The sequence below is a fragment of the Dryas octopetala genome, chromosome 8 (assembly GCF_963921425.1).
Source record: "Dryas octopetala chromosome 8, drDryOcto1.1, whole genome shotgun sequence".
NCBI lineage: Eukaryota > Viridiplantae > Streptophyta > Magnoliopsida > Rosales > Rosaceae > Dryas > Dryas octopetala.
The window spans coordinates 1,896,210-1,909,878 of NC_141373.1; the positions used below are offsets into that span (position 1 = coordinate 1,896,210).

The 13,669-nt window shown below is 35.9% G+C and overlaps 2 protein-coding genes across 2 annotated transcripts; one reads left to right on the top strand and one right to left on the bottom strand.

Annotated features, from left to right (window-relative positions):
- Window positions 1-377: 377 nt before the first annotated feature.
- On the bottom strand, window positions 378-2,657 carry LOC147275840 (GABA transporter 1-like). Its single transcript, XM_086254917.1, has 7 exons — window positions 2,402-2,657; window positions 2,092-2,214; window positions 1,899-1,993; window positions 1,589-1,775; window positions 1,354-1,484; window positions 999-1,214; window positions 378-886 (listed from the first exon to the last, which is right to left on the bottom strand). Exons 1-7 carry the CDS (start codon window positions 2,601-2,603, stop codon window positions 491-493), a joined length of 1,350 nt encoding a protein of 449 aa, XP_086111043.1. The 5' UTR covers window positions 2,604-2,657; the 3' UTR covers window positions 378-490.
- Window positions 2,658-3,667: 1,010 nt separating this feature from the next.
- LOC147275841 (Signal recognition particle, SRP9/SRP14 subunit) lies at window positions 3,668-6,333 on the top strand. The gene is made up of 4 exons (XM_086254738.1): window positions 3,668-3,820; window positions 4,236-4,304; window positions 5,470-5,563; window positions 6,126-6,333. Exons 1-4 carry the CDS (start codon window positions 3,749-3,751, stop codon window positions 6,200-6,202), a joined length of 312 nt encoding a protein of 103 aa, XP_086110864.1. The 5' UTR covers window positions 3,668-3,748; the 3' UTR covers window positions 6,203-6,333.
- Window positions 6,334-13,669: the final 7,336 nt, after the last annotated feature.

The window sequence follows — 13,669 nt, forward strand, 5'->3', positions numbered from 1 at the left end:
ATACGACGGCGTTTGGAGGAAATCTTAAGACGCTGTCGTTTGGATTTTCCATTAGCTTCGGAGCATCTGTAGGTGGAGCCTTAGACTTTATTAAAAGGGAAAGTGGGCTTCCATTGTGGGTAACTGGGTATTGGGTAGTGGACTTCTGGGTGAAATATGGCCTTTTGTCCAACAAGAAAAGGTTGTATATAGATTATTAGGGTTCTTTTTAATTTTGGTATGAATTTGGGCCCATCCCAATTAGATACCTAAAAAATTATTATTTGTCTCATTTTTTACCTAAATTTTATTTTATCTCAATTTAATATATAATGTGACTTGGGTCAAATAATACTAACAGATGGTGTTAAAGCCAGAGGCATTTTAGTCGGCCCAAGTATAATATGACTCCTAATTTGATAAACACATAGAATTTGACAATTTGTATATTGTTTGTTCAAAATGGTTACATAATATATATATCTACAGTGGACACATAGGAGTACTGATCTTACATATCATGAAAGAACTTGTAAGTCTTGACATCTTCCACAATGAACTTGAATGCACCAATGCAACCCAACACTGCAACAACCGAGAACCACACTACTATTGTAAAGTTAAGAAGCAGCAAAGAGAGGTACATTTTGGTGTTCTGGGGCTGCCTTCTAGCTTTCAGATATGCTAAAGCAGGGAACACAAAGTCCAGTGGTGTGAACCCAATTGCTCCACATATTGACACAAAGTCACCAAAGAAAGGCATGGCTGCTGCTATAAGTGTAATCACAACCATATATATGGAGGTGAAAACAAGACGAACCATGTTATTTCTGACTGAGAAATGACTTGTAGTTTTGTTGGACAAGAGCCTTTCCTCAAAGTATGCATATGTTGGCCTGCAATATATCTAACACAAATACAGAATTCCAAGTTGGGAAAAATGGCTTTAGTGACAAAATCAAGCCAATTAGAGTTGCTTTTGGAAACAACAATAAATGGCAAAGAATTTAAGGCTATACCTGAAAACATCCTGCTATCTGTATCACAGCAAAAAGATTGGCCATAACAATAGTCCATTGGGGAACAGTTAGAGAAGAGAGGATGTAAGGCTGGACTTGTGATCCGAAAGCCCAGTACCCAGTAAAGGCCAATTGCCAGTAACTCAACACAATCACAGTATATGCTGCTGATACACCTTTGTATATATTCTTCTTTGCAGGCTCTCTCACAGTATTCTGGTAAGAAAAAATGGCCCAAATGTAACAAATTGATTAGTGACTTTCAAACTATAAATTGGTAAAGAAACATATACATATCTGGAAATGTTGGGTTGATTTTTGTCAGACTGTTTGGTAAGAGAATATTATATATCACCTGTATCTCAGGAAGCATCGCATCTCCAAAGGAAAAGGCGATTGCCCCAAGAGCATTAAAGGCTCTAAAGGTTTTAGAAGATGAGCTTCCATCCAAACTGTAACTGATTGATTTTCTGTCAATCTTTTTCCCTATAAGAATAGGGGAAAAGAAGCAGGAAGAAAGAAATGAATTGAAGTGAAATTTCAAAGAAGCAATTTGAAAGACTAGTATATGATGTGCAGAAGTACTGTACCATTATAAATGGTGACACCAATGGTTGTACCAGCAAAGCCGATGGTGCTGAAAGTGCACAAGGCATTGACCCATCTCAAGGAGTGAATGTCAGGGAGCTGAGAGAGACAGAGCTCAAAGGCCCCAAAGAAAATAATAAAATGCTGCAGGGACAAGGTACCATCCCTGTGATAATATTTGTAAACGGCCTGCACAATAATAAATAAGGAAGAATGTCCAATTCGCTCTCAACTTAAATTGTTCCAAACGCCTTATTGGATCGTACTGGACTGGACTAAAAAAATGGGAAATTGATGGGTTCGTTGAGTAACCTTAAGGCTGCTCCCAGCTGCTATATGAATAGCAATATTGTTGCCCAAAGAGGCTACCTGCTGAAAAAATGCAATAGACCAGTAACCCCAAGACCCTTCAAACATATAAACACAAATTAAGATGTGTCAAAAATTAATTAACATGGATTATTGGCTTATAAATTAAGTAAAATTAAGTTACAAGCTTAATTACCGAAAATGCTTTCTGCAAGGTGGCGATAAGTAACATGTTTCTTCCCATCCCACTTCCACAAAGATGCGATGAGAAAGCTAGAGTACCATGTGGCTAGTGTTGCACCCACCAAACTGCTCACGCCTATAACAAGTAATCACTTAAAATTTATTGGCGAATAAGATTTTTTGAAACTGTGCAACTTAAAATATCCAACCCAAAATAGTTTGACAATAGATTGAGAAGCGAAGAACATTATATTATATTATTATATATTGTAACGCAAGATTTTACAATTCATTGTAGCATTAGAAAAGGAAGAGACTTGTACCGAGAGGCCAACCAAGAGAGGCGAGAGCAAAAGGCAAGGGGGCGTAAGCCGCGGGGGTGGCAATCGTGGTGGCCACGTGGAACGCCGCGTGCTTCCACGTCCCTTCGCCATGCTTTGCTTCTTCTACTGCTTGTGTTTCTTCCACTTCTGGTTTGGAACTGAGTTCCTCATCTTCTGGTGTTGAATTTGGTGGCCGTGACATTTTCGCTGCTGTCTTGAGAGTTGAAGGCTAGCTTCAACTTTGACCACTTCACAATTTCACACGTGTGTCATTGCAAAGAGAATAAATACAGGCTTCATCCTTAATTAATGGACCGTCAGCTAACGCAACTACTTTTGACTTTTATTTTTGGCCTGGAAAATTGGAATTTAGAATCTTTGGGACACTAATTAAACTATTATTAATTCTTTTTCCAAAACCTCAAAACGGACAAAAATACTGGGTGCCCATATATCGGCCATCACTCCCCTCCAATTAGCACTTTGTATGCACAAATTCATTTGATATTGTTCATTTAAACTTGGCTTAGCGGTTCCCATGTCAATTCTCATGTTTAAATGTTTAATTGCTACGCTTAAAATTGTGTTGGATCATGCACAGAGCACCATTAAACATAATTCAAATGAACCACAACATATTTTACACCTCCACAATAAAATAGGGTATTTCATACAAATAATAATACTTTCAGATGCTTTTAATCAATAATGTGTCATTCTTGTAAATTCATTAAAATGGACTCTTGCTTTTCAACAGCATTAATAAATAGTAACGAATGTGAGATCTACCACTATCATCACAAAACCAATAGTAATGACAACATGGCATATCATAATAAGATTTTTTATTATCAGATAGACAATGTTCGGTTCTTGCTTTTGATATTTTTCTTCTCTAAAATAATGTCACCATAAATACATAATGTAGTGGACACAAAATACATTTATGCATCTCATAGTATAATGTAAGTTATGTAACAAACTAACAATATAGAACCATAAAATAACATCATGTAGCATAAAAGAAAAAAAAAAAAAAACTATACCAATATATATTATAACCGGGTAAACAATTCAGACAAAAAAAAAAAGGGGAAAATAAAATTAATAAATAAAGCGGGAGCGGGAGCGGGTAAATGAAGCGGGTTCACGTCCATTAGAACGGGTCTTCTGGGCCCATATTCGAAGGCCCGGCTCCGTTTTCTTTATGCTCACGTAAAATTGCGTTGCACAGAACAAACCTACTATATATGAGTGGCGTTAAAAGCTAAAACCCAAACCCAAAGTCCAGTTGTACTGAATTTCTCCTTCTCTTCTTCTCTTGAGAGGCGCTACTACACCCAAACAATGGTCTATATAACTTCCTGGGATGAGTTCGCCGACCGATCCGTGCAGCTATTCCGTGCCGATCCCGATTCTGTACGTTAGGTTACTTTATTTCTCTTTCTTATTTTCTGTTTGGCTGCTGAGAAAATTGAAGAAAAGCGAGTGAAATTACGTACTTCTTAATTGCTACATGTTTCTTTGTTTCGATGTCTTTGCTTTACCTTTCGCTTTCGCTCTCGCTCGTTACAAGCAAGAGCGAGCGAAAAGTTGAATTAGGCACACTGGACTGGACAGTATCGGCTTCTTTCTTGGTTCCAGTTTTCCAGTGCATGAAAAACCTAGGGTTCAATAGTGTGGTTTTTTTATATTTGTCCGCAACCATATCATGTTCTCCAATCATTGCTCTTTTGAAATTCGTAGAATCCGAGAATTAACTGCTGTGAAATTTTTCCTTTATTTTATTTTGTTAACAATGCTGATGGATTGATGGATCTATTTGTTGATGCAGACGCGGTACGTGATGAAGTACCGACATTGCGATGGGAAATTGGTTCTCAAAGTCACTGATAATAAAGAGGTACAATGCCAAATGCACTGTGGAATTATTTTTGATTTTGAATTCGCATCGTAATGGAGTTGTGCTTGATATTATAGATTTGCAAATTTAACACTTTCAATTATAAAATTATGCTCTCTTTGGACCTGAAAGTTTGTTAAAAATTAATTGAATTAACATAGTGTAAAATGCACAAGGAACAAGCACAGTTTGATGTTAAGTATTTTGAGTTTTATACTTTGCTCTTCCTAGCGACAAATTAATTGGACCTATGCTCTTCTTTCTTTTAAGTTATAATGCTGTATTTTGCTCAAGAAAGTAAGTTATATCATATTCTGGTGAATCTTTTGCTCACTTATACTTGTTGTGGTCATTAACAACAGTATCCGTTATGCTTTCAATTTGTTAGAGTACAGAGATTTCTCAGAAATGTTAGGTACAAAAATGTTATTGATATTTGCGATCCATGTCGTAAGACTAGTGTGGTTGTATTGGATGATCCTTAGTCTGTAAACATGGTCATCAATTTTATGTTGTCTGTTATTTTATCAGAGAGTAATCAAATTAGTTGTTCCTGGTATAAGGTTTCAGTAGTTAATACTGTCAAAATGGTGGGAACTTTTTTCTTTGGAAACTTACCCAGATCTCCTTGAAGTGGTAGCTAAAATACACTTATCACCACTTTGTTTGAGTTAGATGCTAAGCGTCCTTTACCGCTGTTAGTTAGATTGGATAAATATGTTAATGTCAGCTCTCTGAGCAACGAGGAGTGACATTTGAACAGTTTAAAGGGTTAGAACTACCAATTACTGTGTTGGGCTTTTTATATTGGAAAACTTCTTTGAACATAATAAACATATAGTACTGGAAGGACACATATTCATGCCAGAGAACAATTATGTGGAGTTGAGAATGCCATTAAATGGAATATGGGGAGTTTTCATGGTGATGTTGTCGTGGCAATGTATTTCATTTTTCTTTTACTTTTTTTTTTTGTGGAGAAATCCTAATTGTGGGAAGTTGGTGCAAGAAGTCTGATGAGACATCTACATCTGAGTGACATTTGACCTGTTTGTGCATTTTTCTGTAAACTCAAATTCCTAACCAATTTCATATCATTTGCATCATCATCAATAACATATGTTTGCATGATTCACTAATGTGATGGATCCTTTTGATTTTGCAGTGTTTGAAATTTAAGACAGATCAGGCACAGGATGCTAAAAAGATGGAAAAACTTAACAACCTATTCTTCACTTTGATGGCTCGGGGCCCTGACGGTATTATCGTTATCTAAGTCTAATCTTTAGTCATTTTTTATTTTTTTGGACATCTTTGAATTATTTTATTTTGTATTCATATTAGTTGAAGTACGGTTATGTTTAATGTTTATCTTTGTGGATGATAGTTGTACAGAAACCAGAATGATCTTAATGAACTCTATCCTAATATGCCCTGTTCACTGGATCCTACAATGTAGGGCCTAATTATACTTTAGCATAAGAAGTTAGATTGATTGCTGTGTGCATGAACACAAGTGTCAATTGTCGTTCTCTGGGTGGAAGAACGATCTATGATCTTGGGGTAGGCACCTTTCACTAATAGGAATTAGTGGTCGGGAAGCTAAACACTGGCTTCAAATGCCATGTGAAATGCAACGGCAGTATTGTTGAAACAGCGTTGGCTTTCTGAAGTTGCTACTTGGTGCTTCCTATGGACCACCTTTTGAACATTAGTTATGGTTCTTTAGTATCATGTATAACTTCATTTTGACCTTGATGTGAGTTGTACTGATTGTACTAACTAGAAATCATTCATCTTTCCTCTTTTTCTTTTGTGCAGCGGATCCATCAGAAGTTACCGGGAAAGAGCAGATGGATGCACAGCCAACCAAGAAAGGAAGAGGAAGGAAACAATAATTTGTTGGCCACTAGACAATTAGGTTTTCTTCTTTTGGACTGATCTTATAGGGCCCATGGATTACTTGAATGATAAAATACATTCTTTTTTTGTGTATCTACAAAGAGTTTAATGAAATTTTCCTGATGGCTATTGGAGGATTGTCGTTCCCTATTCCCCCAATTTTCACTCTTATGAGAATTACTGACACCTTTTACTGACTTTGTTCTGGCCAACATCAAGTTTCAAAAGAAATCGGTAGTATCAGCAGCTACCGGTTATATGCGTCAAGAATTAATTAACAGAGCCCAGTTATAAGTTTATAATGGGCCTGACCTGAACTATGTGACTCCTCCAGGCACCCTTCCTCTTTTTTATTCTAATTTGCAATGTTTTGCTTGTTTATTTTTAGAGTGAGGCTATGCAGACCATCTTAGCTGCTAAGTTGATCACCTTAACATATTTTTTTTATTTTTTTTTCAATTTTACCCTTTATTGCAAAAACATGATAAAATTACTCAGATTTATTCGGTGGTCATCTATCGAAACATCCATCAAGATACATGTCAAATGCCTTTTTCATTTCTATTCGGTAGTTATCCACCAATATTCAACAGATAACTGTCGAATAGCCATAAATATTTATGTAGATAACTGACGAACAAAATTAAAATTTTTTATTTTAAGGGTAAAGTTGAAATTTTAAAATAGGGTGGTCAACTCAGCAATTTAGGGTGATCGGAATAGCACTGGCCTTATTTTTTATATTTTTTTAGAAAGGTGTTTCAATGCACATGCCCTCAGGGCCTCACTGACTTGCTGGGTGTAATGGGCTGTGTGAATATTTCTGGGCCAAATTCAAATTGCATACGGTTCTCTAAGAATGAGTCATAGGGGTATACATTTTATGTGTATGTCTCTTTTTATCATCTGGTAGACCATGCAATGAGAAAAATGAACATAATGGGTATACATTTAAATGACATACATTGTGAAATTGTTTGTCAACTCATAAAGTGAAATTGCCGAGAATAATGCCTTGTAAATAAAATAATGTACTTGTTTGCAAGTATGGGACATGTACTTGTTTGCAGTCAGCTATACTCCTATTCATATACCATAATTGTTCAAACACAGTGAGTTTAGTTCACAGTGTGCACTTCCTCATGAATAGTAAAGAGGTTGTCCTAGTGGTTAGTAAATTGCCCACATCAGTTAATTTGAAGTACTTTTAACCCATAAAAAATTCTTGGCTCAATTCAAGTTAGAGAAAACTTTATTTGAGAGGACGCACTGCACTCACTTTCTGGTCCAAAGATTTCAGGTCTAGGGTTTAGTATTTTTGACACCTGATAACAAGACTAGAACCACCACATGAGGTCCCTGTGATTGTGAATGAGCAAAGCCAAAGATAATGTTGTGGCAATTGCCCTTTGTAATGATAGCCGTACTGCCTTACCAGATCCCAAGGCAGACAGTAGTCCTCTTTGGCTTTGTTTAATTGCTTTATGAGCAGAACCCATTGAAAAAAGGTAAAGTGTTGAATGAATGCATGTGCCTTAAAAGCTTGTGAAGCTGAAGAAGCTGTAGCTAGCTTTCATTTTCCCCGAAGAAAGATGAACAAAAGCAGTTGGCAAAATATTCTTCAATCAGAAAAAAGGGACAGAATGTCTTTGGTGGTATGAGCAATGAGGTAGTAGGGAGGACAAAGTGCATTAGTCTTATCTTTTACAACAGGGTTCGTTCCCAGGAGATGGTGGTGGGACAATTTGGGAACTCTATACCTTCATTTCATACGAGGACCATTATTTGAATAAAATTTTCACAAATGAATAATGAATGTTTACTCATTCTATGTGTCTCTCTCATCGCGCGTTATATAATGTGGTAAGCAACGTGTATATATGTATATTATGTCTGTCTTTTTTCTTGTAATAAAAGAAATAGACACATATGCCTATAATATAGAAGATGTTTTTTCAAATTCTTAAACATCAAAAATTAAGTATTTTATGTCTGTATTTAAGGTGGGTATATGTAAAGAGGTCGTTCAGATTAATTCTTCAATCTAACAAGAAGAATTAATGAAACCATTATTTTATAGAAGAGTGAAGAAGAGTGAGAGAGAGAAGGGAAGAAGAAAGAACAAAGTGGAAATGAAAACAAATCAGGCTTTTGCGATTCTTTTAAAAGAAGGTCTTTCAGTTTTAAAACTATGAAGAATAGTATGCACCAATGGTTCTTTGCAGGTAGTGTTGATGCAAATTTCCATAAGAGAGATGCAACAACTTAGAAGGAATAATCTGGCTGATTGGAAGCCTTGCTGGATGATGAAGTGGATGTAGACTTGAGACCTTGCACAAACACAAGATCAAAAAAGAATGACCGGCCGGTGTGGTACCAGCCAAATACGTTCCGATGATGAAATTAGTGATGTGTATTTGGAGATGTTTGTGTAAAAACAAGGAAGAACAAATGATGAACTTGGGAGAATAAGGAAGAACAAAGTAAGATCTTTTGGGTTTATTCTCAACAAAGTTGGATGATCACCAAGTGCCGAGTCGAACCGCACTGGGATAACTAAGAAAATATGAACACTCAGTTCTTAGAAGATCCTAAAATCGAGTCGGATCGGATGTGGAGGATCCGCCGAGATGAACCGATCCGAACTGGCAATGGAAATGTGCCGAGCTGATATAATGATGTGGAGGTCCAAGTTTAACCGTTGAAAAAGTCAAAGTATAAGGTTGGATCTGACAAGCCACGTGTCGATCCATAATTGGTTGTTAAATTCATGTGGGTTTATCCACAAATAGGTAGCAATGCTTTAGAAGGGAAATTTAAATTTAAATAATAAAAAAACCCCATAAAAATCCCCAATAACTCAAAGAGGAGAAAGAAAAAAGCAAAAGACTTGGTGTTATTCATGGCTGTACATTTTGGGATAAAGTTAAGCTTTTGTTCCATAAAATCTGAATTGCTCCCAAGTTAAACGTTGTAAAGTATGCAATGGTGCACTTTGTGAAGGAAAACCTACGCTTTAATATGCCTTTTCTTCTTTCTCCACTTTTGTTACTCGATCATAATTATGTTTTTATTCTTCTTTCTTTTTTCATGTTTCTCTTCCATGCAAAAATGCCGTTGTGATCGCACTATAATGCAATATTGCAATGTGACTCTTTGAGCACTACATGGTTGTGTTAAATTTTGGGTTGGTGAATGCTCCTTACCAAAAAAGAAATTTAGGTTGAAAATTTTTGGTTTGGTGAATAGTTGAAACTTTGAGTTGAATCCAGTTTATATATTGTGGAAGTGCTGGAATACTCTAATGTTTGAACTTGTGTGTACATTTGACTTTCAATAGTACAAAAAATAAAGATTGAAAATCACATATTGTTAAATGAAAAATAACGTGGTATATATTTATGTGATTAAATATAAATGAAGACTATACATCCTAAAATAATCAATTATCTTGAGATTGTAGTCAAATGTTTAAAAGAAAACACAAAATACACTATTATAATTTAGGGTAAATTACAATTTAATACCTCAACTTTACCTCGGATTTCAAGTTAGTACCTCAAGTTTAAAAAGTTGCATGTCAGTACCTCAACTTTTATTTCGTTGCAATTACATACCTCCGTTAGCTTTTCCGTCTGTCAGAGCGTTAAACGCTTACGTGGCACGGTGACGTGGCTTTAAAAAATGCCACATAGACCAAAAAAATAATATAAAAATAATAAACTTTTTAAAAATAAAATAAATAATTATAAAAAACAAAAAAAAATTAAAAAATCCTAATAATTAAATTATAAAAAACCAAAAAACATTTATTTTATTTATTTCATTTCTCTCCATTTCTGAGCCGCTGCCGCCCCGCCCCTCCCCGCTCCCATCTTCTTCTTCTTCTTCTTCCCCAACAAATCAACCCAAAACCATAAAAAAAATCATCAAAATAAATCAACACAAATCAACCAAAAATCCATTTCAGTACACCCAAACCCACAACCCCTCCTTCTTCCCCACCCAGAAACCCCTTCTCCTGCCCCAACCAACAGCCACTCCCCAAAACCCGAGCAACCCTCCTCCCTCCCAGCCACACACCTCGCCGCCAAACCACAACCCAAAACCACCACCTGAGACCCACACAAATCAACTCTCATCCCTCCATTGTGCTTCTGCAACTCAAAACCAGAGACCCACAACGCACCACCCGAGACCCACTCGAGCAACCCTCCTCCCTCCTCCCAACCACACACCCTGCCGCCGAACCACCACCTAAGCAACCCTCCCTCCCAGCCACACAAATCAACCCACCACCCGAAACCCCAAAACCCGAGGCAACCGAGACCCACCAGTCACCGGAGAACGAGAGAGGAAGAAGATGAGGGTGGTCTCACCGGAGATGGGCGCCGGAGAAAAAGATCGGGAAGAGAGAGAAGTGAGGAGAGAGAAGAGATAATCGCGGAGGGGGGGAACCCGAGACCCACCAGTTACAGGAGAAAGAGAGAGGAAGAAGATGGGGGGTGGTCTCGCCGGAGATGGGCGCCGAAGAAAGAGTGACAGAAGCGAGGAGGGGCGGCTGAGTGACAAAATCGCCGGGGGGGGGGGGGGCGGCTGAGAGATGAGAGAAATGAAATAAATAAAAGAAATGTTTTTTGGTTTTTTATAATTTAATTATTAGGGTTTTTAATTTTTTTGTTTTTTATAATTATTTATTTTATTTTTAAAAAGTATTATTTTTTTATTATTTTTTTGTCTATGTGGCATTTTTTAAAGCCGCATCATCGTGCCACGTAAGCGTTTAACGGTCTGACAGACGGAAAAACTAACGGAGGTATGTAATTGCAACAAAATGAAAGTTGAGGTACTGACATGCAACTTTTTAAACTTGAGGTACTAACTTGAAATCTGAGGTAAAGTTGAGGTATTAAATTGTAATTTACCCTATAATTTATGAGCTGCCTATAGATCGACGAGGCATTCAAAACTAAAGGCCTTAACTGTCTAAGTGAGACCATACTTGAGAATTTTTAATTATCTACAATATAATAGATGTACTATTGGTGCCCCTAAAGGGTTTAGTCTCTTCCATAAAAAAAACGGTTTAGTCTCGTACTCTCATTATTGGGATATATTGTCCTCCCTAAACAAATGATTTACAAGAGAGAAGAAGAAATGTTGTTTCCATTGTATCAAAATAATTGTAACGGGTATATATACACTCTTACAATAAGTGATTACATAAGTAGCATGTAAAAAAATATTGTAAAAGTATAAGTATATATACATGTTACATGGAAGTCTTTCTCTATACCTTTATAAAAATGAACCACGTCATTATTGGATGAAGTTAGAGCTTAATTACAAGTACAAATAGAACATGTTTTGAACTCTTAATGATATAAAGACTCTAAAAATGGGCTGATCATAGTGTCAATTAATTTGTATGACTTCTAATTACATTATCTCTTAGAGTCTTATAGAGGGTGTAATTTTCTCCATTATTAATAATTATAGTTCTCTATTAACATATCTCTTAATTATTCGTTTACATTATCATCACCTTTTATTATGGTTAAATTGTTAATATATATGATTGTGATTATTGTAATAATTTCACTCTTAATTATGGTTAGATTTTATTTTGATCCTAGTAGTTTGGTCTAATATATATTACAAATAAAACATGTTAAATGAAAATGGTAATGAGCAAAATTATACGGATTGAGATTTACATATTCAATATTCATTACATTTCTATAAAATCTAGAAAGGTACGCAACAAAAATAATCGTTTACAACATTTTCCCGGTGCATAATGGTCATGTAAGATCTATATATAATTCGGTATTAAATAATCAATGGGGAAATTAAAAAAGGTATTTAAGTAACTAATTTTTTTAAAGTATTTAAGTAACTAATAAATCAAGCTGAGTACTTCTAAATTTCTAATTGGAAAAAATATATTAAAAAAAAAGGGAAGGTGAGCAGATTACGGCAGTTGAGTGGAGTAAAGTCAACGGTGTCAAGGTCGGTGGGCCCCATGTCGTGTCAGTCACCGAACTAACAGTGTATCTCCGGCGCAAGATAGCAATTGCGTGCTTGCTTGAGTTGGGCAGTCAAAAAACACATCGGGGTACGTGGCAGACATTGGGGATTAGTTTTAGACGTGTCAAGCGACGATTGGGGGGGGGGGCTTTTCGCAACGGCTATATATTGTTCGGACTTCGGATGCTCGAGTGCTGGACTGGGCTTTGTGGGCCCACTTTTGACGGACGTTGCAATAAGCCGCGCAGACTGAGGGAAAAAAACACTTCAAAGCAAAGTAAACTACAAGGAGCTTTTTGGCTTTTGGCTTAGTACTTATGACTTATGGGGTTGTTTGGTTAGTCTTTATTAGTTGGAAAATATTTGGGTCACCCCTTGGGGGTACCCCAAGGTCCACCCTCCCCCCGAAAATAACAATTTCGGTAATGCCGGCGCATGATCGGAACCGTTCACTTTTTAGATCACCTATTATAGATCATCTCTGCAAAAAATCAAATCAATCGAAAATCGTTTGGTTATATAACTGTTGTCAATTAAGTAGAAAAAATTGATGGTTTTCAATTAAAGAGTGATTTTTTGGCCAAACCGTTAATTTTTTCTATTTAATCAACAACAGTTATATAATTAAACGATTTCCGATTGAGTTGATTTTTTGCAGAGATGATCTATAATATGTGATGTAAAAAGTGAACGGTTCCGATCATGCGCCGGCATTACCGAAATTTCTATTTTGGGGGAGGGGTGACCTTGGGGTACCCCCAAGGGGTGACCCAAGTAGTGTCCTTATTAGTTTATCTGCTAGATATACTATATTTTTATACCATAATTTTATATCATTTTATGTGATAACTTACATGGCATTCATACATTGGATACTAAAAAATAAAAATAAAAACCCAAAAAATAAAAGAAAAACTTTATCTAATAAAGTAATGACACGTGAGATGGTATAAAAATGTAGTATAAGAATGTGGTAAGTATAACATTATTCTTAGTTTATTACTGATTTATACTGACACTGCATTTGGATAGAGGAATGCCATGGAAATATGGAATACAAATTTTCTTTTTTCTTTTTCTTATTTAAAATGGAATACAAATATTATAAAAGAATATAATTTTCTTTCATTATAACTAGAGGTGATAGTTTTTGATACGACACAATAGCATGAAATGATAATACAATATGAACTTGACACAAAGTTGGCAAGTTAGAATTGACCATTTATTGACACGAACACAATTATGACACAACACGCAAAACACTGATAATAAACATATCAAGTTAGTGTCAAACATGTGTAACATAAATATGACATGATAAACACGTTTAACTAGTACTATATAAAGAAAATGAGTAACTTTTCTCATTTTAAAATATTTATGTATGAGTCATTATATAATTATAGAGTTTTTTATTTTATTTTATAGTT